Raw genomic sequence first — 24,477 nt, 5'->3', positions numbered from 1 at the left:
GGCAATCACCTAACCCAATATAACCTAACCTAACCTAAAATAACATATAAAAAGCCATTTAAAAAATACGAAAAATCGCCCTTTAAGGTGCGATGTCACGAAAGGGACTATTCCCGAATTTTATTATAATTATTAAAATTTTAACAAATTAAAATCAGGCAGGAAAGAAAACTTTAAAAAAAAGTATAATAAAAATTATTTTAGATTTTCAAACATATATATATACAATATTTATATAAAAATCCATCATAGTGGAAAATAAATCAAACTGTAGGCCGCGAAAATGACAAATAAAAAGCCCCAACCAATAACTCAAAATAATACATTATACATGTACTCTGTACTGTAAACACATAATTTAACTATTTAAATATTTGGTGCACAGGTATAGACCAATGAAAGATAATTCCTTACCCAAATCAAAAAAGATACTTTATATAGATTAAAAAATTAAAGTTTTAGTTTAGAAAAATAGATAGATATCCATCTATTAAGATGGATAGATAGATAGTCATACTTTATAAACTCTTTTCCATAATGTTAGTTAATCAAAAAGAAAACTGAAAAACTTTGCAAATGTTTTGAATTATGCATAGGGCTAAAAAAATTGGGATAAAGAAACAGTTTTCATTGCTAATTATCTTCAAATATATAAAATGAAGTCATACTTGCCTTCTATTGGTCAATTAAAGTGTTCTGACATTGGTAATTTAGTCTGTTTATCGGCCTACCATTGGTCATTTGTATTGTATGACGTCATTTTAAAAAAAGCTGCATACTAATTGCCCAAAAGAACCTTGTCCTAAAGATCAATAAAATTGGTCATGATTGTCTTATTTTCTGCAATATATAATTTATGATATTGCTCATAATTTCCTTTCTCCTTATCCGTGCAACTAAAACTTTTAAATACAAAAATGCATTTTAAGCTTTTTCTGTTATGTGCTATAGCTTCCATAGATTAAGAAAAAAGAAAAAAAACACATTTTAAAGATAATTTTTAATGATTTTTTGATTGTGACAAAGCCTTTAACTGACTATTTCTGTGGAGATATTTGAAGAAGACTTATTAAATAAGTTTTTTGATTTATTAAGGGCATTTTTTCTCTGGGACATTTAGCAGTGTTTATAACTTTCTAGAATATCTCATTCAGCTAAAATATCTACTGCTGTTCTATTGTAATATTCTATGTTAGTGGCATTTAGTTTAAATATTCACTTTTCATCCTCTGCTAATGTGAAACTTCTTTTCTCTGCTAATTTATTAAAAGGACACTCACGGGGAGACTTTACACTGCAGAAAACTATATCGGTATCCAAAGTTTAAATGACATCGTTTCTAATTCGTATGGTTAAAAACATTAGGCACTTTTACAAAATCATAATTTATTTGTACAAACCAACAGTGTCCAAACTTTTAAACCTTTTATATATAAAATTGGTAATTTTATTTATCATCATTGGGAAAACGATATATAGATTGATTTTTGGCTAACATGAAAACAAATAAATTTATATGTTCTGAAGATCATAGTTGTTATCAAAAATAAGCAACAACCTTTTTATAGCTACTTCATAGAAATGAAATGAAAGAGTATACCTTGAAATGCACTAATAATGTAAAAAATGCTTTTATTCCCCTTCCTTATTTAGTGATGCCTTTTTTTCTATTCTTGAAGGTTTTCATTTTTTAACACCTTATAATTGACATTAAAAAGTTGGCGTTTTGACATAATTATTTTTAGTAAATTGTTTTAGCAGCTTTTTGTTTTTTTTTCAACTTTTTATGACTATTTGGTTCTTTTAATCGTCTACAACGTGTAGCACTACAAAATTATCTATTTTGAAACATGGCCTTTGTCTCAAGGTACTAACTGCGTATATTAGTAGAAAGATGTATCTTATACATTAAACAAAATATTTTTTTTCTTCTCCAAAATCCTTGCTGAAAATTGCGTTTTTTATTACAATTACAGCTAGCTTTTTGTAACAAAACGAACAATTTATCATAAAAATATAACATTTTTTTCCATTTTTAAGGGATGCAAACTGAAAGAACTTGGACAGCATACAACCTACATAGTGAGAGTGAAGGCAGTGAATGGATTGGGTGAATCTAACTGGTCAGAACAACTTTCATTCACAACCCAGGTTAGTAATTCCATCTATAGGTAGCGCAGCTACTCTATAATCGTTTATGTCTGTATATCGTATGTCCGACGACCGTTTTACATTTCTTCCTTCTTTTCGTCATTATTTTATCTCTCTTTTTTCTAACCTTTTTCTTTGTCCCCCTCTCTCTCTCCTTATCTCCATCCCCCTCTCTCCATTTTTTTTTCTTTTTATTAAGATTTTTTTTCTGATATGCTAAATTTTGTTATAAATGTTTTTTTATCGTTAAACAAAACTTAATATTAATTATAAAGATGAAATATCTTAAATGGTAAAACTAATAAAAACACAAGAATGACAACATCCTTAAAAGCGAAGCTTATAAATAAACATTTGGAAGAGAAGAGTTGAAGCTAGTAAAAGTGGCTGACTCAGATTATGACGTCAAAAAATTAACCACTATAACCACTATAAATTTTACCATTGGTCAATTACAGTGTATACTGGCCTCTTATTGGTTAATTTTTTTGACGTCATAATCTAAGTCAGCCACTTTTACTAGCTTCATAGGGAATAGTATAGTAAACAGTCCACTATCCCTTCCTCCCTTTTTTAAATAACAATGATTGTTATGTGTCATCTTTAACTGACGGAAAAGTTAAACGCAATTATATAAAAGCATCGCTGCTATAAAACACTAAGAGCTTTGATAGAAAGTTAAAATAAACTATTCAAGCGGAGCAATTCACTTTTATTGTGTTTTGACAGAACTAAGGATTAAGCTTTTTATCTGGTGTTCCTACCAATACGCTAATTTGGATAATAATAAGGAAAAATAAGAATTAAGGATTTAACAATTTAATACAATAAAGTGTTTTCATTTGACTTTTAATTCAATTCATTAGAAGATTTATTTTCTTCAATAATAACCACTACTATTAGAAACCTATGAATGCTTTGCTTTGATAATGCTAAATAAACTATGGTATTATGTATTTTCGTGGTTTTGTGAAATTACTTGTTTTATCTCTTTGGTAGTGTTTGAACGTCAAAGCTTGACTTAAATAACTCAAACATATAGATATATTGGAGGGATTGATACATGGTATTATATGTATTATTTCTTAAACTTTATTAATAAAAATTGTTGAAAAAAAAGAAAAACAACATTACAAACAAAGCAGGGAGGATGGGGACATTGGGCTGTTCATTTTTCAAGTCCCCAAAGTTTTATAATAGCGTTTTCTTATTCGATGGCTTAAAAACTTCGAATTTTGATTGGTTGGTTCATTCAGTTAAGTGTTCTTACGTTTCAGCCACTTATTGTAATCTACAGAAGTGTTAATTTTGTGTATCATTACTAGGGATGTACATTAATTTATCGACCATTGTCTTATCCCTTAAGATCCCTGAAAACAAAGTCCTTCGGACGGACAGACATCACAAGCTTCACGACTTTAAACTTATTAAAAGCGAAGCTTTTTTAAAAGCGAAGCTTTTCTATAATTAGGGTCGGTCCGTCCGTACGTCCGTCCGTCCGTACGTCCGTACGTCCGTAACGGATAGCTTTTTCCGTTAATTTAGGCATGTTAGAATTGTCCTATCGATTTCAAATTTTGCATGGTGATTCCTTAAGTAATTAGGTACGATTTAGAAAGCGTAGCAACTCTATAATCATTACCAAAATGTCCGTACGTCCATTTTAAACATGTTGATTTTTTTACTTTTTTAACAACAAATTTTTATGTGATCTAATCATCGGATTGATCTGATTTTTGGTATATTGATTCCTGGGACAACAAAGTATAATGTATTAAGCGAAGCAACTCTATAATCAAGTCCTAAAAATGTAAGTATGTCCATAAAAATTTTCCTGTATCAAGCAGTTTTTCAACAAATTTACTTACAATTTTGCTTTGACTCTTATAAATTTATATTATGATAATTAAGTTCTAACACTATACAAGTGTTAATGTCCGTTTGTCCTACCGTTTCAGTGCTTCGCTTTTATGGATGTTGTCATCCTTGTTTTTATTTATATTTAGATTGATATTAGTCAGATCCCAAGAGCTGATTCTCTCTTCTTTGAAAAATCTACAGACTCCATCTCATTTAAGGTTAGTATCGTATGTTTTATTGGCAGCTGTCCGCGGATACGTAAATCGTTAATTTAAAACTGATTTGACCGTTTGAGATTGGTTTCTATCCAAAAGTCATGATATTTAAGTATTACTTAATCCTATTTTGATAGTAAGGTTTTTTGTCTGAAAAAAATATAATTTATTGAGTTCTTCTTATAGACAAGTTTTTGGATGGTTTAAAGCTATTCTCTATCCCCTTTTCTGACCACTTTAAAGATGCTAAGGGCACAGCCACTAGTGTAAATATAAATGTTGTAATGAAATTACGCAGGACCCTGAAAACTGAAAATCTTTGTAAGTTTGTCTTTCCAGTTTGACAAACAAACATGAGATAGTTTAAAACATGAAGGATTAATGCAGGATCCACGGATTAGGGATAGACATTTCTAAAAACTTTAAAAAGCTAAAAAAATCAAGTATATTTTTATTTATAGTTGTCAAAAAGGATTGTAGACAGACAGTGAACTAAATTATAGGTTAGGTTGAGTTAGTCAAAAGCGTTAGGTTAGCATTAGAAAGCTTTTTAAGAAGAACCATTTTAATACCTCTTTTCTATCACTATAAAATAATTGATTTCTGTTTGTTATTCTACAAATTATAATACATTTATATCTATTCTTTTTAAAGTCTTTATCTTAGGGATTCTGATTTCTGTTGAATGGGGGTGGGTGGGTTGCTGCAATTATGACCTTGCCCTCCCCATACTCAGGGTTGAGAGAATAGGAAAGTAAAAATATTGGCTTTTAAAAAGATGTATTTCCTTTTTACGTACAACTTTCAATTTCTTTTAATATAAACAGGAAAAGATGTGTGCTTGTTTGTCTGTCCCTAAAAATCTCTTTGACCACTAGCCTTTTTTGGTTTTGCTTGTTAGGACATCTTGAAACTGGTTCTGTATGGCCATTTACTTTTAATTTTTTAGGGGCATATGTGAAATAAAAAAAAATGAATAAGTATCCTTGAAAACCCAAGTTGCATTTAGTTTTGTCCATGATATGGTACAAAATACACAAACATAGTCTCCTCAAATATTTCCCTAATTTTTTGTTAAACCTAGAATTACAGTAGATTATCTGCCGTTGACAGTACTTTTTTCATTAGTGATACATATTTTAAAGTGTTTTTAGGAATGTCCCTTTTATGTAACATGTAAGTAATACAATTTTTGGAGAATCAAAACATCTAAGAAATTAAATTGCAACAGAGAGAGACAGTTTGTCTGATAGTAGGAAACATCAAAGAGAAGCTTTGCTGCAGTTGGATGCAATTGTCCTTGATTGTCAGGGAGGGAGGGGACATGGGGCTGTTTATTACACTTGTCCCCAAAGTCTTAAAATAACATTTTCTTATGCGTTGGCTTAACATCCTTGGGGACTTTTATTTAATTTAGATTGGTTGGTTTATTTCGTTGAGTGTCAAAACGTTTCAACCTCTAATTGTAATCTACAGAAGGGGTAATTTTGTGCATAATCATTGCGGATGTAAGTCAATTGTCTTATCCCTTTAGATTCCTTTTGATTTTAGTAATCTTACTACCTTAAATTATGAAAAGCCACATTGCTAATTTTATACCAAAATAAGAAATTGCACATATAAATCATTGAAGAAAAATAAGAGTGAAAATTCTTGTCGCGCATTTGTTATCTAATTTTATTCAAAGCAAATATGCTTACTAGTTTTATGCATAAAATATGTTTTTTTTGCTTTACAGAAAAAGTTACATTTTTTTAATTTAAAAGTGTATTTTGATTTCAGATACCGGTATACTTTTCAAAAAAATCTAATTTACTTAATTAACTCTATTCTAATAATTATTTTTGCTTTTGGTGTTTTACTTTTGAAAAAAGGCTGCTAAAAACGCCTCAATTTTTGCATATATATTTTGAGACATAAAAAATTTTATAAGATTATAACGCTCTATATCAAATAAAAATGCAATCCTATCTTTTTAATAGAGGTATAAGCAGGGATAAGACAATGGTCAATAAACCTATGTTCATCCACAATGATGATACACAAATTTCCCCTTCTGTTAATGGTTGAAACGTTTAGACACTCAACTTAATGAACCATCCAATCAAAATTTAATAAAAGTTCTTTAAGTTGTATGGTCAACAAATAAGAAAACTTTATTATAAAACTTTCGGTACAAGTGTGATAAACAGCCCAATGTCCCCTTCCTCCCTGGGTATAAGTGTTGACTCAAAATTCATGTCGACAATATAGCATATTATATAAGTAGCAATGACAGTTAATTTGGCTTACATTACTTATAGAAACCCATATCTACCTCATATTAATGCTTATTCCTACAAAAAAAGGGACTATTCCTCTAATTCTATTATAATTTTCTCTCCTTTCCTTTTAGTTTTTAATCCTTCTTCGCCCACTTCCCCTTTTTCTTTATCCCTCTTACCCCACCCATTACGGTGTACACACCATCCAACAAAACATTTTTAAAAGCGAAGCTTTTCTATAATTAGGGTCGGTCCGTCCGTACGTCCGTCCGTCTGTCCGTCCGTACGTCCGTCCGTCACGGATAGCTTTTTTTCGTTAATTTATACATGTTAGAATTGTCCTATCGATTTCAAATTTTGCATGGTTATTCCTTTAGTAGTTAGGTACGATTTAGAAAGCGTAGCAACTCTATAATCATTACCAAAATGTCCGTACGTCCATTTTAAACATGTTGATTTTTTAACTTTTTTTAAATAGCTTTTTTCGTTAATTTAGGCATGTTAGAATTGTCCTATCGATTTCAAATTTTGCATGGTGATTCCTGTAATAGTTAGGTACGAGTTAGAAAGCGTAGCAACTCTATGATCATTACCAGAATGTCCGTACGTCCATTTTAAACATGTTGATTTTTTTACTTTTTTAACAACAAATTTGTATGTGACCTAATTATCTGATTGGTCTGATTTTTGGTATACTGACTCCTGGGATAACAAAGTACAATATTATAAGCGAAGCTACTCTATAATCAAGTCCTAAAAATGTAAGTATGTCCATAATCATTATACTGTATCAAGCAGTTTTTCAACAAATTTACTTACAATTTTGCTTTGACTCTTATACATTCGCATTCTGATTATTCAGTTCTGACATTATACAAGTGTTAATGTCCGTTTGTCCTACCGTTTCAGAGCTTCGCTTTTATGGATGTTGTCATCCTTGCTATAATGTAAGTCAGCTAATATAATCTAAAAGCTATCAAAACCGCATTTTTTTGAAAATAGGAAGGGACATTGGGCTGTTTATTACACTAGTCTCCAAAGTCTTATTCTAACATTTTCTTATTCGTTTGTTTAACAACCTTAGGGACTTTTATTAGAATTTGATTGGTTGGTTTAGTTGAGTGTCCAAACATTTCAACCACTAATTGTAATCTAGAGAAGGGGTAGATTTATGTATCATAGACGATGTACATCAATTTATCGGCCTTTGGCTTATCCCTTCAGATACCTGGGTGTTTTTGGAGTAGTTTGAGAAATATTTTGCCATCTTATATTTACTTTTAAATTTCTTAGATATTTTTAAAAGAATATTTTTACATCATTGTCATGACACTGACCAAAATGCATTTAAACCACTTTTATTTTCTGGCCGAAATTAGACTTGGGGGGGATTCTACCCTTGTGTCTAAATTTGCACTAGTCCTCCCTAATAAAAGGCTTCAAAAATAATTAAAGAAGAATCTCTCCTGAAAAGAATAGTTAACTTTTATAATTGCTGGAATAAGACAATGGATGACAAATTTATATACATCTCTAATGATGATAAACAAAATATCCCATTTTGTAGATTATAACTATTGGGTAGAACGTTTGGACAATACTAGGTTTGAAATAATCAATCAAAATTTAGTACAAGTACCCATTTTTGTGAACGTAATTTAATAACTTTGGGTACCAGTAAAATTAAAAGCCCAATCTCTCTAGAAAATTGGTATATAAATTCATTTTTATCAATTACTTTAATTTTGCTCTATTCATGTTTTTGGGGTGGTTTTACAATACTAATTAAACATCAAACTAAGAGCAAAGCCTCTCGAGAGGTGTATCAAACATACAAAATAAAAGAGAAAGAGATGGAAAGATAAAATAAAACTAAAGAAAGAGAAAGCGAAATAAAGAGAGCAAGGTAAAGAGAAAGAGCAAACAGCCTTAGGGCCTTCATCTTAGAGCTTCAGAGAAAGATTTTGTAATCAAAAGGTTGAAAAATAAAGGAAACCAAAACCAAAATAAATTTTAAAATACACAAGGGTTATTTTATCTAAGAAAAACTATTGTGCAACCATTAGTTACATTAGAATAAATTACAATTCTCTTAATCTCCAACTTCAAGTAAATCATCTTTGACTTTAGCAGAAGAAAATTCGGGTTTTACATGAATGGGGCTACTAAAACTTTTTACAAGCGAAACCACTTCATAATTGTAAATTCCTGTCAGTTCATTGGTCTGTACATATTTATAAAGATTCCATTAAACATTACTAAGGATATAAGGTGTCTGAATTTTATTGTGATGATTTCTGTTACAATTAAGCATTTACCAATGGATCGTGTCATCCTTGTTATTATTTTTACTTCTGCAAGCTACGAAATTAGTTGAAATAATAATACTAACTTATTATTTTCTTTTATAGTTGGAGAGATATTTCATCTACAGAAAAACTAATTTATCACCAACTATACATGTATAAAACTCATTATTGAGACCAATCTATTTTTAATTTCATTAAATTCTAGTTATCAATTGTTAATACTAAGAATATTATGGATTATTTAAAAGGCAAAAAAAACATTTTTTTCAGATAAAGTAACTCTCACTGGTTTGTTTATCTTATTGAAAACAAAAAGAAAATAAAGTTTTTTTTGGAATTCTAATCTTCATCCAAATAAAAATAAAATCTTTTTTCTTCTTAAAACCCATATCTAGATGTGTATTTTAGTCGATTTGTGAGGTCTCACACTTCACATAATATCCAAGGCGATTAGGAATAATTCATGTACTTTATGTGTTACTAGCAGCGGCTACGCCCCTAGAGGCATTAAGGGACCCTTGGGTTGGGGGGAGTCAAATTACAGTTTTTGGAGAAAAATTGAAAATAAATTTTGAGAGGGGTTTATTATTTCCAGGGCGGTTGTGGTACTCTCCCCCAAAATAGTTATAAACCTTACCAGGTCCTATGAGAAGCTACCATGTAAAGGAGAACCATATCGGTTCAGTGGTTAGTGAGATCCCTTAGTACACACAGACAAATATATATAGAATGTATATCCTGTTACTTTATTATAAGGATGTATAAAGTGGTCAGCACTGACATATTATCGACATTCTTTTTTTGTAATTGTGTTTTTTTAAAATGACAACTGTATTGTGGTTAATAACATTTAATGACATTTTGACTACAATCGCATATCGATATAATGCCACAGAAAAGTATAACATGGAGGCAGGCATATTGAACTGAATATTTCGTTATCAGAACCTGTAATCAGAAAATGAATCTATGCTCCACAAATTACAATTCATTTTTCTTCCCCCGAGGCAAAACTTATCTCTTATAAAAATGGTCAAAATGGTCGTACAATACCAGAGCAACAAAAAATAGACTATTTCGATTATAGGCACGATTTGAAATTAAGGGATTAGTAAATGGTAAAAAAAGATATGTGAAGGTTTAAAAATAAGGCAATTGTTGAAATTCAATTCTTCTTGCTATTATAAAGTTTGTTTCAATGCTAGAAATACATGACAAAAACATATAAAGTTTGGTTTTAAAGTTTAGCGAAAAGTTAAAAAATTCAACAACACTGTTAAAGAGAAGATTAATTTATTGTCTATTGTACCCTCCCTGTAACCCCAAATAAGTTTTTAACAACGCCGTTACACCTATGACTCGCCACACACACTCACATCATAATCCATATATGCCTGGGATGGGCTAAATGCAAAAGAGTGAAATATATTGGTGTAAACATAATGGAATTGAAGATGGGGTTTTGCGGATTTTTTAGTTTGATACAATAACAGCATAATATTGATCTACTCTACTCTACAGTCTCTATACAGTTTCCTCTATGCAACTATATATACAACTAGCGGATACGCCCCCTAGAGGCCTCTAGTGGCACTTTAAATGTTTTATTTAAATAATACAATCCCTATCTATGTTGCTTTCAAGTCTCTACGATACCTTGCAATGTTACGTTCAAGTCTCTATAGGTAAAAAAAAATTTAGATTCTTCGGTACAAACATACAAACACACAGACAAACATCCTGTTACTTTAGTATAAGGATATACAACAAAAAGTTACTATTTTCAGGAAGGAAGGGAATAAATTTTATAGCCTCGTTTTCTTATTTTTTTGGTACTATTATTGAATTTAGATTGATTGGTTTCAAACTTTTATTGTTCAAACTTTTCAACCAATAATTTTCATTTAAAGAAGGGGTAATTTAATTTAACATAATTAATCGTTTATTGTCTTTTTGCTTATTTTATTGCATATTCCCGCAAAAAGACACTTGCAGTAGAGAAACAACATATATTGTGTCCTCACAATATGGCATTCTTCAATTTATTGTCTTCCACGTGTCACAAAACTTATAAATTGGACACAATTGGCTGTATTTTTTGTAACATCTTAAAAGAAAAAGTCCTCAGAACCCGCTTTTAGCCAGATTGGATTTAACTACAAAAGGAGAGAACTGCCCTTTGTCTAAAAATTACATTTTAGATTATTTTAATTTAATTTTTTCTTTCTTATAAATTGAATTGAAAATATTTAGATTGAACAATAATTATGATTTTAAAGATAAGTTTATAAATAAAGGGCACTTTGGCCAAAGCAATAAACAATTTTGCCTCTAATAAAAAATCCTTTATAATACAAGATGTGTTATTGAATATTGATGCGTTACAAGAGTTATTGGATCAACCTAATTAAGCTTTGAAATATCAAGAATTTAGATCTAGTAATATACAACAAGTATATAATTATATTCCAGTATTGGTTTGAAACCGATTTATATCCGCTGGATTAGAACCGGTTCTGTATCCTATTACAGATAATTTTCCACTAATAGTAAAATAAAAATTAGAAAATCAATACCAGTTTTGTTAGCCCGGTCTTTCGGCCCCTTCGGGGCTAACAACTATAGGATTGACGTACGGACATTCCTAATTGCTATGTAGCTCCGCTACTAATAATGTAAAAGCAGCATGCTTACTAATATATTAACCTTTTTATCTTTAGATCTTTCCATAAACTAAAAAATGAAACCTATTAACATTAGTTCAGTAACTCCAAGTTTACCAAATAATAGAAAATTGTAGCCTTAATAGTTTTCAAAACGCAAACATATTTTATACAACTTTTGGTTATTTTCATTTAATGGTGGTTTTTACTTTTTAGTTCAGCTATTTTGGATGGTTTTATGCCATTTTCCTGACATCCAACCCTCCCCCCCCCCCACACACACACACACTCCCCTAGAGGCTAGGGGCGAAGCAATTAGTTTGAGTAAATAAGATTGCATAAGCTTAAAATGTAAAAAAAACAAATATCTGTACGGATGCTTGTTAATGCACTTTGAATATAAAAAATAAGTGAAAGAATAAACTCAATCTAGAACAGGGTTCAATCATTAAAAAAATTATTCCAATTTTCAACATTGTCATACTTTTGTTCTATTCGAACGAGTATAAAAGAGCAGAAAAATATCAGAAAACCATCACAAGACTTAAAACTAAAACTAAAATAGCCTTAAACCATCACGGGACCTATATGAAGCCTTCCTAATCAATCAATTCAGAATATATCGAAATCATAAGCCACAGACAAATAATATTAAACCTTACTACTTTATGTAATAGGATATAATTATTAATTATATATCAATTACAATTTTAAAATTTATCTTTTTGTTCACAATAAGTTTATATGCAATTTTTAAGTATTGACCTCACTAAAGGGGGGACAATTTCCGAAATTTAGAACTGTCGATGCAATTCCAGTGAATTGGAAATAAAATTTTTAAAATTGCAAAAATCATAGTTTTGATAGTTAGGCGTAGTAGGTGTTCGGTCAAGTACAGTAAATGAATCTTCCCCCTTAATCCACCTAATTAGAAATTGACTTTAAAAGCTTGGAAATATTGGATATTATTTTATCTGCTATTGTCCTCTCCCTCTACATATCTTTCTGATAATATTTGTAATCTACCAAATACAGAATTTTGCACTTGAAGCTATTAGCACTGGAATAGAAGATCTATCTGATTTGATTGTCTAAAGCAGAAAAATTATTACTACAGCAACAATCATAGCCTCAACTGCACTCTCTCTAATGGTATTTTCTTTGTTAATGTGATATTTGCAGAATAATGCATTTTTAGACACAATTGAACACCTTTTAGTCTTCAAGGAAACTTCTTATTTGATTTTCTTGTTTATGATTAGAGGAAGATTTGACATGTTACAGTTTTTGGTAGCAACTCTTTTCCATGATTGACCTAGCTCTTCCGCAAGTCAGTTTGTTTAAGACTTTAGTGACTTTTACCAGAGTGATGACTTTATTCATGACCATTGTTTTAAAGTCCTAACTGTACATTTCAGTTTTTGTAACACCCTTCCCAATGTAAATTATATTGTCACGCGCCTGACATCGAAGCCGTAAGAACTGTTTAAATATTTTTACCTTGAATTACAAAAACTAACATTGACATATATAAGTAGATCATCAGAAATTACAGTTCTTAGCATATTAGCTATATTCTTTATAATATGTAGCTGAGATCAAAACTTACTTTTTCAACCTTGTTGAAGGTATTTTTAGTGCCTAGAAAAATATATGTCATACTGGTTAATTAAAATGTATACTAGCCTGCCATTGGTAACTTAGCCTGTATATAGGCCAATCATTAGCCTTATGTATTGTAGAATGTCATTTTTTATAGGCACTATAAACAGCTTCATCCTTGTTAACTTTAACTCCATGTTTTGTTAAAGTTTTGATAAATGCATTCACAAAACTAAACTAAGAAAAGTTGAAAAGGTTAAAGGGGAAGAAATTCGACCTAATTCGTAATTAAACAGGAAAATTTTGACTTTTCGTTATTGTTTTTCTTTTCTTTTTATTATAATTTTTAATTCTATGATATATGTAAAAGTAACACAATGTATTATTATTGAATTTATGGTTACAACTTATTAATTACTAGAGGCTCTGTATTCGAAGTGATAGAGAGTGGCTTGAAAATAGCTTAAAACCATCCCAAGACCTATGTGTAGCTTTCCTAAAATAGAGAATCCAATCGGTTCAGTATTTATTGAGATATTAAGCTTTTGATAAAAAAAACTTTAAATAAGAGGATTATCAAATTAGTTATGTTATTTGTATTGTAAAATTGGCTGCTTTTTGTCAAAGCTGGTAGGAATGGTAGTGACTTTAAAAAGACTTTAAAAATGGATTCTACTACTGCTATGTCAGCCACGTGTAGAAATAATAGCATGAGCTTCGACAAAATTCTCTTGTCCTACACTACACACATATGTAATCTATTGCCATGCACTCTTGCAATTGTTCAATTAGAACTCTTGGTAAGAGTTGTGGAATCAATGTTTTATATTGCTAAAAATCTAAATTGATTTATTTTAGGTTGGAAATTATCCTTTGAGCCTGGTGGCCATGATAGAGGTGAGGCCAGTTGAGGAACAGGAAGATGCTTGGGTCCATCTCAAGAGTGTACAGCTGAATCACAGGCAGGGTGGCCAAACTGTAATATAATTTCCCCTAATTTTATTTTACAATGGATTTTTTTCAAATCAGTTAAATTTTAAATCACATCTAATTTTTTTTGGAATACAGAAAATGTATTTTTTTATTATTGGGGGAAATGTTTACTAATTTGGCAACCCTATGTTTAGACCGTACAAGTTTGCCGTTGGCTCCCTGCGAGAGTTTCAAAATATCAGAGTGAGGTTCTGCTTGGAGGGCAAAAACTTCTTATGTGGTGGCTACACTGAGGCCAGCTTTGTTGATAGAATTCAGGTAGGGATTAGATTTTTAATGTATATTAGTAGAATAAAATGTTGAAATCGAAATGTTAATATTACACATTTATCTAAGTGTACTTTATTTTTTATCAAAAGCAAATTTAAAATAATTTAGTAAATTACAATTGTTCTTTGTACTGAAATTTGCAACCGTCTGAAATTTTCTTTTTAAAAATAAACTATTTGTTATCCTTGTGGGTAAGTTAAGAGGTAAACTTTTAAGACATATAACCTGATGCAGTTAGATGCTTTGTCTAGAACACCCTCTTCCTCTTTATGGTATTAAGATAATTAGATTTAACCATTTCTACAGTATGATGGTCAAACCAGGGATCTAAAGAGTTAAGACAATGGCCGTTAAATTGATGTACATCCCCCATGATAAAACACAAAATTACCCCATCAGTAGGTTATGATTAGTGGTTAAAACGGTTAACACTCAACTTAATAAACCAACCAATCAAAATAAATTTAAAATCCCATTTTTAAGCAAATGAATAAGAAAACATTATTGAAAATATTTGGGGGCTAGTGTAAAAATAACTCATTGTCTCCCCTCCCCCAATTCTAAAAAAATGAACAGTCTTCTTTAACACAAAAAATCCTTTTCTTTTTTCTGACTTGAATAAAAATAATCTTTTTTGGAAAGTATTTTGAAGGCATGTCCAATAATGAAATTCATCACAGACAAATTGTTTTTAACTTTGGAAACTTGTATTTGACTTTCTACTTTATGTAATAAAGTTATATATTCAGAACTTCATAATGGTCTCTTCTAAAGATTTTATTTAATTCCCTTTCAGAAACTTAAATAAACTTATCAAAACTTTATGGAAATATCAATAATTAGAATAAGAAAAGGTTAGAATTTTATTTTCTTGGAGGAAAAGGAAGAAATGTGTTTAAGCATAGGCAAGGGACTTCTTAAGAAAATTGGAAACAAATGCCCTAAGATGCAAAAGTCTAGAAAAGTCAAAAGTATTATTTGTCTCTTTCTTTTCTAACATGCGCCAATATCTCATCAACCCACCAAATAGTACTGTCCTTTTTTTGTGTTATATCGTCTTTAACTAAATGTTATAATAAACTTTTTATTGAACATTGTGCAGGACCTTAGTGAATGCTGCAAGAAATAGTTATTATACAAAATTATCTTTAATTAAGACCACACAGTGAATAAACAAATAGTATAAACACACACACACACACACAACATGGCAAATCAAATTAAAAGTAAAACTAAAGGAAAAAGTTTGTGTTTGTATATTGATTAGAACAGATATATCTGCCTTTTCCAAACAAAATAGTTTACATACAAAATCTATTCTTTATATTAGGATATAGGAGGAAAAAATACTTTTTAAATAGAAGAAATAGATATTGTTTCTTAATATAGAAAGAAAATATTTCTCATATTTTCTTTAAATAACTGGACATTATTAATTGTGCTTTTCAAGAAACAATATACTAAGTAACCATGCTGGTTTAGTGGTATTTTTTGAGGTTTAGGTAACTTTCCATTTTTGAAAGATTTCGTTAATCACTGATCAAAATGAATTCTCTGTTTTAGTGAAGCTTTACTTAGGTCACAGGATAGTTCAATTTAAAATTCAAAATAGATATAAGGGAAAGTCAAATCAAACTTGTTCAAAAGGTTTTTGTTTGTTAACTTTAGATTCAAACCAAAAATGTAGGTATAACTGTTTCTATATATATATGGTTGACTTATCTTATTCAAGGGTCAACCTATCTTAACATATTAGTAAGTTATCATATCGTTTTATAGACAGCTTTCCCCGGAAATAAAAATTAAAAATTATGAGGTCTGGGCTTACAAAACTTTTATATTAAATTAATTTTTTTTATTTTGATATTCTTGGAAAATTGTCTGTAATACATGATTTTTTAGCATGGCTGAGAACCGGTTTATATCCAGAGGATATTAATCGGTTTCGAAGCCATACTGGAATATTATTTCATCTTTATTGATAAGTTTGCATTCTTAACTTTATAAAAAAAAAATAATTTATAATTGTGAGAACAACATGAAAAACCATAAAGTTAAAATTATTTCAATTGCCTCTCCATTTATATCCATCTCTTTACATATTTTATGCTATAGAAAAAAAACATAAGAAAGTAAATAAGAATTTAGAATTTCCGCTTCATTCACTAGCAGCTTCGCCTCTAGATTTTTGGTGCTTTATCCTAAACAGCAAAGGAGGTAAATGCAAGCCTCCTATTTTATATTTAATAATAAGATAGAGGGAGAGGTAGCCATTTAGGTATATATAAAATTATCCCCTTCTTCTGTTTAACATAACAGATCATTGGATCTTAATTGACAATCCCCCAAATATTCTATTTTTGCATTAAAATCTCTTTAAATTTCGCAAAAAGGCACTAATGTAAAAAAATCCAAAAAGTTTCGAATGTGCGGTCTACTAGCGTTAAAAGTGGCCCATCCCAGCAAATACTAACACGCCATAAAATGGTTTCAAGTGTTGAGAGCAGGGAGAGAGGGGATATTTTCTGTTTATTACACTAGTCCCCAAAGTTTTTTAATAGCGTTTTCTTATTTGTTTGCTTAACAACTTTGGGGACTATCATTGAATTTTGATTGGTTGGTTAATCAAGTTAATTGTCTAAACGTTTCAACCACTCATTGTAATATAGGGGTTTATATAAATTTATCAGCCATTTCTTTTGCCCTAAGATCCCTGGTTGAGAGAGGGAGAGAGATAGAGAGAGGTAAAGACATAACAAATCTTTTTTATGAACCCATTCCCCGTACAAATACAGTGTGTTATGTCCGGTTAATATAAACATACTTTACTATTTAGTTTTTAAAAATTTCAATTATTTGAATGTACAGAGAGAGAGAGAGAGAGGGGACAATGAGCTTTTTATTACACTAGTCCCCAAAGTTTTATAGTAACGATTTCTTATTAGTTGGCTTAACAACTTTGGGAACATTTTTTTTTAATTATGATTGGTTGGTTCATTAAGTAAACGTTTCAACCACTTATTCCAATCTGCAGAAGGTGCAATTGTGTTTATCATCATTGGGGATGTACATCAATTTATCGGTCATTGTCTTAACCCTTTAGATCTCTGGTACAGTTTAAATATTTGCCAAATAATCTAGCATAATGTTAGGAAATAAGAACAAATTACAGACAGATTGATAAAAAGAAAGACATACAGACGTAAGGATATACCATGGTTAAAGAGTAGCTACGCTATTAAAAATTTAAGCATACAAAAGAATACAAGTCTACTGATGTCGACAATAAATGTGTATAAAGGTTTCCGGGCCAATGAGCCTCTTTACAAACAAACATAAAAAAGTTTTTTTTTATAAAAATTCTCAACGATTTGGATAAGTATTTTAGATTTGTGTTTGGGTAGTTAATATTTGGGTCCTTATGTCCATTAAGATCGCATAAACGGTTGGAGAGTTAGATCTTTGTTCTTTGCAGGTTTTAGTCTATTTTACAGGGGAAATCACCTTAAAGATATCAAGAAAACAAATACCCCCTAACTATGATTTATTTCATTTCAGGAAGGTGTAAAAGTTGGTGGGTTAACTTATCTCTCATCCACCTTTTAATTCTAAATTAACCACTAAATTTTATTTAGGAGCCCCAGATTTTGACCGAAGACGGCGACACGTGGCTGGTAGCGGTCATTGTGGGCATTCTGGTGACCGCTATTATCTCCCTCATTGTCCTAGCTAAGCTGTGTCATGAACATAGAAATAAGACAAAGGTAAAGTTTTTATGTTTGGTAGCGCAGCTACTCTACTCTATAAATATAATTAATGTGTATCTGTACGTCCGTACCACTATTAGTATTATTCATCTCTTACAGTTTTGATAACCTTTACCATGAACATTAAAATAAAACTATGTAAATGCATATGTTTCTTGGTAGTGGAGCTACTCTTTAAATACAGGGTTAGTAAAAATAATTCAAATTCCTTGTTTATTGTTGATTTTATACATTTTAAAATCTTTTATACCGAACTTTTATATTTTGTAATGCCTTTACTAATTTACAACATTATTGTCCTGTTTTCCATAGAATAATTGTGACTTTTTTTGTAGAAGAGCCTACTAAAGAAGGAGGAGATGGCTGTAAGTCGGCCCGACCTACTCAACACCTCCCTGTCCTACGACAAACTGGCGGGCACTGTGGTCACCCAGAATGGTTCCAGCGCGGGTATTGGCACCCATCACCCCATGTCTCCAGAGAATATTGATAGCAGCTATCAACATACAATTAAAGGTAAATTAAAGTTAAAACAAGGACGGTAATGTCCATTTAAAAATAAATCAAAGTTATGAAGAAAAAAGAGTAATTTAAAAAAAAATCAATGTTCGTTCTCTTTGGGGATTTTTCTTTTAATATTTTTGATAAAAAAAAACATTAATAATACAAATTAGGCAAACAAATCAGCAAGTTGTCACAATAATTAAAGGTGAAATCAACACATTTTGTTTAACTAATGATTATTTTTTATTAATGCAAATTTGTCTTTTTATTCTAGGTGATTCACAGGACTCTCTGTGGCACAATAAAGCTGATGAATTGATGAAGCAAAAACAACAAGAACATTATGACAGGTTGGTTTCTAACATCTTTAGTATGTTCGATAACTTGTTAAGGACATAATACATAGTAAGGCAGGGATCCAAAGGGATAAGACAATAACCGATAAATTGATGTACATCCCTAATGATGATACACAAAATTAACCCTTCTATAGTTTTAAATCAGTGGTTGAAACATTTGAACAGTCAAATTAATGAACCAACCAATCAAAATCCAAAATTGTCTCCAAAGATGTTGAGCCATCGAATAAGAAAACGCTGTTATAAAACTTTGGGTACCGGTGTAATAAAAAGTCCAATTTCCCCTACCTTCCCGATAGTTAGGTGTTATTTGAAATGCATTATAACAAATTTTGCCAAAGAAGTGCATGATTGCATCGCCAAATGTCTAACAGACAACCAACGATTTAATTGAACGACCTGCATGGTAATGAATTGCGCTTGATTATAACCATGATATTCTCAAACTATTTATGTGGCACATCTAACATAACAGGAGTAGAAATAATGAAGTGAAGTTAGGCCAGGATTCGAACCACTCACATAACCGACAACTAAAATTAAGGTTATTCATTCCTCCGACTGAAAGACCGACGTCACAAAAAGTTAATAGGAAAATGACTCGATGACAGTAAATGAAAAATGATTTTAAATATCTAAAATTTAGATTGAATTACAGACAACTTTAGATTTTTGAAGATCATGGACGTTAAAGATTAATTTAACTAATTAGTTCTCAAGATTATTTTCAAATTTTGAGTTTTTTAAGTTTTCATTTTGTTTTTATAAAAACTTCCAAGCCTCCATAGGCAATTCTGTATGTGAGGACGACCAAAAGATCAGTACCAAGCTTCTTATGATAGTGTACACCTACTTGGCGTACAGATATACATTAATCTTTAAGATAAGGATCTAAACAATCATACAAAAATCTAATTCATAAAATTTATTTTATGAATCTTTGATTCATTGATGCAAATAAAATAATAAAGTAAGCATAAATAAACGGTTTCGAAGGGTTTTTAACTTCTTAATACTACAGTGTAATTAATACTTTATATAACCTGCTTTTATTATGTAATTCTATACTAATTAAAAACCCTCAAGAAATTATAGTGTCACATTTAATTGATCATTACTAAAGTTTTTCACGAAATAAATAATCAGTAAGACTTTAGTAAAGCATTTGATGACGTTCACTGAAAGTAAAACGATAAAAGATAGACTTAATTGCTATTAGCTTAGTGTTTATTTAGTTAATCTAGAGTACTGTGATGTCCAGTTTAAGCCCTAATGAAGCTTTTTACAGGGCTTAAGAAAATTACGACATACTGGCCTACCATTGACCAATTAATATGTATAGGTACTCGATTTCCATTAGTATTTTAGTCTGTGTTTTGGCGTACCATTGGTCATTTTTATTGTATGGCAATATGAACAGCTTTGCCTTAATGATTACGTTTCACCTTTAAATTGTTAAAAAATATAATTATTATTTTAGTGAGTATGCCCATTACCCTCAGCCCGAAGAATATCTGGCAGATTTGGCAGCTCAGTACCTAGCGGTAAGTCTTAATTATAGAGTAGCATTGCTCAAAATATGATTATTTATATAATATTCATATAACTAACTTTTTGATTGAATGAAATTTGTCTGCCAGTCCTATTAGTGCACACCTACTTTTTGGTTGAAACCAGTGAACGCGTTACATTTTACGCTAAAGTTACGGGCAATACTTATTTTTATCACAATTCTTCAAACCCATTAAGTGCAGAAAAACATTCAACAACATGAACATTAATTTCACACATAAAACATATTTCAACAGAAAATATGAGAAAGTGTATTTATGAACTATCACTTTATATTTCTGTGGTCTGTATACTGGTTTGTAATGCACATAGTTGATGCTTAATATCAGGGATCTTAAGGGATAAGACAATGGGAGATGAATTGATATTTCTCCCGCATTATGATAAGCAAAATTTTCTCTTGTTTAGTATAAAATCGTATGATGATGGGATATTTAGACACTGCTAATTTTAACCAACCAATCGAAGTACCTATAGTTTTAAGGCTACAAATAAGAAATCATGTTCATCATTTTTATTTATTCAAAACTTTCAGTAGAATTAGAACAGATACAACCATGCAGTACCTAAATTATATTAAAACTTTTGATCAACCTATGTAATAATAACCCTACAGATCTAACTATTTATTGCAGGATCCTAATGGTTACAACCTGGCAGTACCAAAGGGTTACCTGATGGACCCTAAGACAGGGCAGATGATGTACTACACCAGTAATGGGGATCCCTACTCCATCTCATCAAGACACAAAACTTTACAAAGTAAGTTTTTCTATATTTTTTTACTAGCAACTTCACCCCTAGCCTCTAGGGGCTTTTTCCCTAAAGGTTCAGGGGAGAATAAATTTTTTTTTTTACATTTTTTAGATATATTCTGTATTTTATAACTTTTTATAACTCTTTATATCATTTTATAACTCTTTATAACTTGTTATAACTGTTTATATTTATTTATATTAATTTATATTTTCTAAACCCTTCGAATTTTTTATCTTTTTTAATGTTTTTAAAAATTTCTTTGCCATTAGCCTTTTTGGGGCTTCGCCCCTACAGGAGAAGGAAGGTTTCACAATCTTTTTTGAATTTGAAAAAACAAAGTTTAAAAGAAGAAAAGAAATAAAAATATAAAAAAGTATAAAAAGATATAAAAAGATATAAAAAATTTAAAATCTATATAAAATTATATAAAACATTGAAATTAGAAGAAAATACGAAAAAAATTTTTTAGGGGAAATTTTCATTTTTGGGGGGGTTCGGGGTTAAAAAAAATAGCTTAAAACCACCACAGGGCCAATAGGTATATACCCTGAAGAGTAGAATCCAATCAGTTCAGTGGTTACCAAGATCTTAAGCTTCAGACGGACGGACAGACGGACGGACGGACGGATGGACAGACATCAAGTTACTTTGTATTATAGATAAGTAAATCATAAGATAGGGTTACCTAAATGTGTTTTATAGTGCATGCATTTATTTAAAATTATCTTTCTATCTCTATTTATCTGTCTATCTAGCTCTATCTTTCTCTCTCTCTCTCTCTCTCTCTCTCTCTCTCTCTCTCTCTCTCTCTCTCTCTTCTTTATCTCTCTTTTTTTTTGGGGGGGGGTTGGGGGTGTCCCACCCCCCAAGAAAATAGTTATAAACCTTCCCGGGACCTATGAGAAGCTATCCTGTTAAGGAGAACCGATCGGTTCAGCGGTTAGCGAGATCAATCGGTACAAACATACAAACACACAAACAGACAAACACACAAACATCCTGTTACTTTATTATAAGGATTGCTAAGCTAGTTATGATTATAATTTCTCTTGTATTATACTTTAACATTTCTGAATAATATAGTAATTGATGAATTTTATATTAGAAATAGCAGATTGAATAGAATGTTAATTATACTAAAGTTAACTCTTCCTAATCAGTTGATCAACTATCCAAACTATATAGATTATATAATTCAACTTACATTGAAAGTCTTAATTTCTTTATAAATATAAAGCAGAGAAAGGAACAAGACTACATAGGAAAGATATTGCTCCGAAGTTTTCTGCGAATTAAAAAAATATTTTAACCTCTCCATTAGTCAATTGGTCCCCAAAGTTTAAAAATGACTGATTTTTATTCGTTGCTTTAACAACTTTGGGGACTTTTATTTAATTTTAATTGGTTGGTTTATTAATTTAAGTGTCATAACGTTTCAAACACCAATCATCATTAGGGAAATACATCAATTTAACGGACATTGTCTTATTCCTGAAATAAATTTAAACTAATTCAGAAATTTCAGAAAAACTGAAGGCTGAATAGTTTTTTTTCTTCAGTTATATTATCCCTCCCAATACTCTCATTAGCATTAGATATACAAATTTATATGAAAAAAAAGAACTTTTTTACTTTCTAAAGAACAACTCAAAGCTAACAATTTTAAATTCCAAAACCGATGAAAAGTTTTAAGTTATGTGTAGAGCTCATAAGTTTAAAAGAGTGAGTTTCTCCCTTTTTCAAAATAAATAGTTCCGTAGATATATATTGGATTACACTAGCGCCATAAAATTGGAGGATTTTTCAAAAATATTTTCGAAGATTTTTTCCAGTATGGATTCGAAAGCGATTAATCTCCATTGGATTAGAATCGTTCTCACCTATAATGAAAAATCATGTATAGCATCGTATTACAGACAATATTAAAATAAGAATAATAAAGTTTATATAAGTTTTGTTAGCCCGGGCCTTCAGCTTCTCGAGGTTAACAATATGTTTTTTTATTTATAGTAAAAATTGAAATAGAAACGAAGTTAAAATTATTCAAACTGTAGTATAGTTCAGTTTTAAGTTTTGGCTTAAAAGTAGAAACATCATTTACTCTTTATTGCTCTGTAAAAGTTAAGAGCACATTTAAGAGAACTTTTAAGAGAACATTTAAGAGAACATTTATTTAGTTAGTCAGTTGATATTGAGAGTCCTAACACAGAACATTATCTGGTTTGGGTTCGAGTCTTTATTAAGACCAATACAGCTATTTACAGACATCCTACTACTTTAGCTAGTTTGCATAGGCAAATATTCTACCCCTTCAAAGTGCATAGTTAATTAATACATTGTATTAATTAAACAGTCAGTCATCCTGTTGCTTGGTGTCCTGATAATTAGACAGACAGCCATCCAGCTACTTCAGAGTTATATAGCTAATTAATACCTTTGTATTAATTAGACAGTCATCCTGCTACTTCAGAGTTATACAGCTAATTAATACCTTTGTATTAATTAGACAGACAGCCATCCAGCTACTTCAGAGTTATATAGCTAATTAATACCTTTGTATTAATTAGACAGTCATCCTGCTACTTCAGAGTTATACAGCTAATTAATACCTTTGTATTAATTAGACAGACAGTCATCCTGCTACTTCAGAGTTATACAGTTAATTAATACCTTTGTATTAATTAGACAGACAGTCATCCTGCTATTTCAGAGTTATACAGCTAATTAATACCTTTGTATTAATTAGACAGACAGTCATCCTGCTACTTCAGAGTTATACAGATAATTAATACATTTGTACTAGTTAGACAGACAGTCATCCTGCTACTTCAAAGTGCATAGTTAATTAATACATTTGTATTAATTAAACAGACAGTTATCCTGTTGCTTGGTGTCCTGATATACAGACAGACATCCTGCTACTTCAGAACTTTCCAGCTTTAAATAATCAGTAGTTTTGACTTATTAACATATTTAATCAATTATAAATAAAGTATCAATATATAATCTTATTTACTCAAAAACTGCATTTAATCCAATATAATAAATACTTAAAAATTTGTTTGCATTTTGAATTGAATATTAAGTCTACTCTATCATTAACTTATGTAAGTCTGTCTATATCACATTTGGCGCAGTCTTATTGTGCTACGTGTTATTTAGACCTGCTGCTGAGTTAAGGGTGGGGGA

The 24,477-nt window shown here is 30.4% G+C and overlaps 1 protein-coding gene across 1 annotated transcript in view; it reads left to right on the top strand.

Moving 5' to 3' along the window:
* LOC145328196 (cell adhesion molecule Dscam1-like) overlaps positions 1-24,477 on the top strand; it is a 162,536-nt gene that overhangs the window by 125,401 nt on the left and 12,658 nt on the right. Inside the window, exons 23-31 of the mRNA XM_080171789.1 lie at positions 2,041-2,151; positions 4,158-4,229; positions 13,923-14,026; positions 14,192-14,315; positions 17,963-18,091; positions 18,430-18,610; positions 18,873-18,948; positions 20,438-20,501; positions 21,165-21,291. Coding sequence (XP_080027915.1) covers positions 2,041-2,151; positions 4,158-4,229; positions 13,923-14,026; positions 14,192-14,315; positions 17,963-18,091; positions 18,430-18,610; positions 18,873-18,948; positions 20,438-20,501; positions 21,165-21,291 — 988 coding nt within the window. The remainder of the gene's footprint in view (positions 1-2,040; positions 2,152-4,157; positions 4,230-13,922; positions 14,027-14,191; positions 14,316-17,962; positions 18,092-18,429; positions 18,611-18,872; positions 18,949-20,437; positions 20,502-21,164; positions 21,292-24,477) is intronic.

Source organism: Acartia tonsa, chromosome 9, assembly GCF_053477335.1.
Source record: "Acartia tonsa isolate MP-2025a chromosome 9, ASM5347733v1, whole genome shotgun sequence".
Classification (NCBI taxonomy): Eukaryota; Metazoa; Arthropoda; class Copepoda; order Calanoida; family Acartiidae; genus Acartia; species Acartia tonsa.
This window is presented reverse-complemented; position numbering and strand designations above follow the sequence as displayed.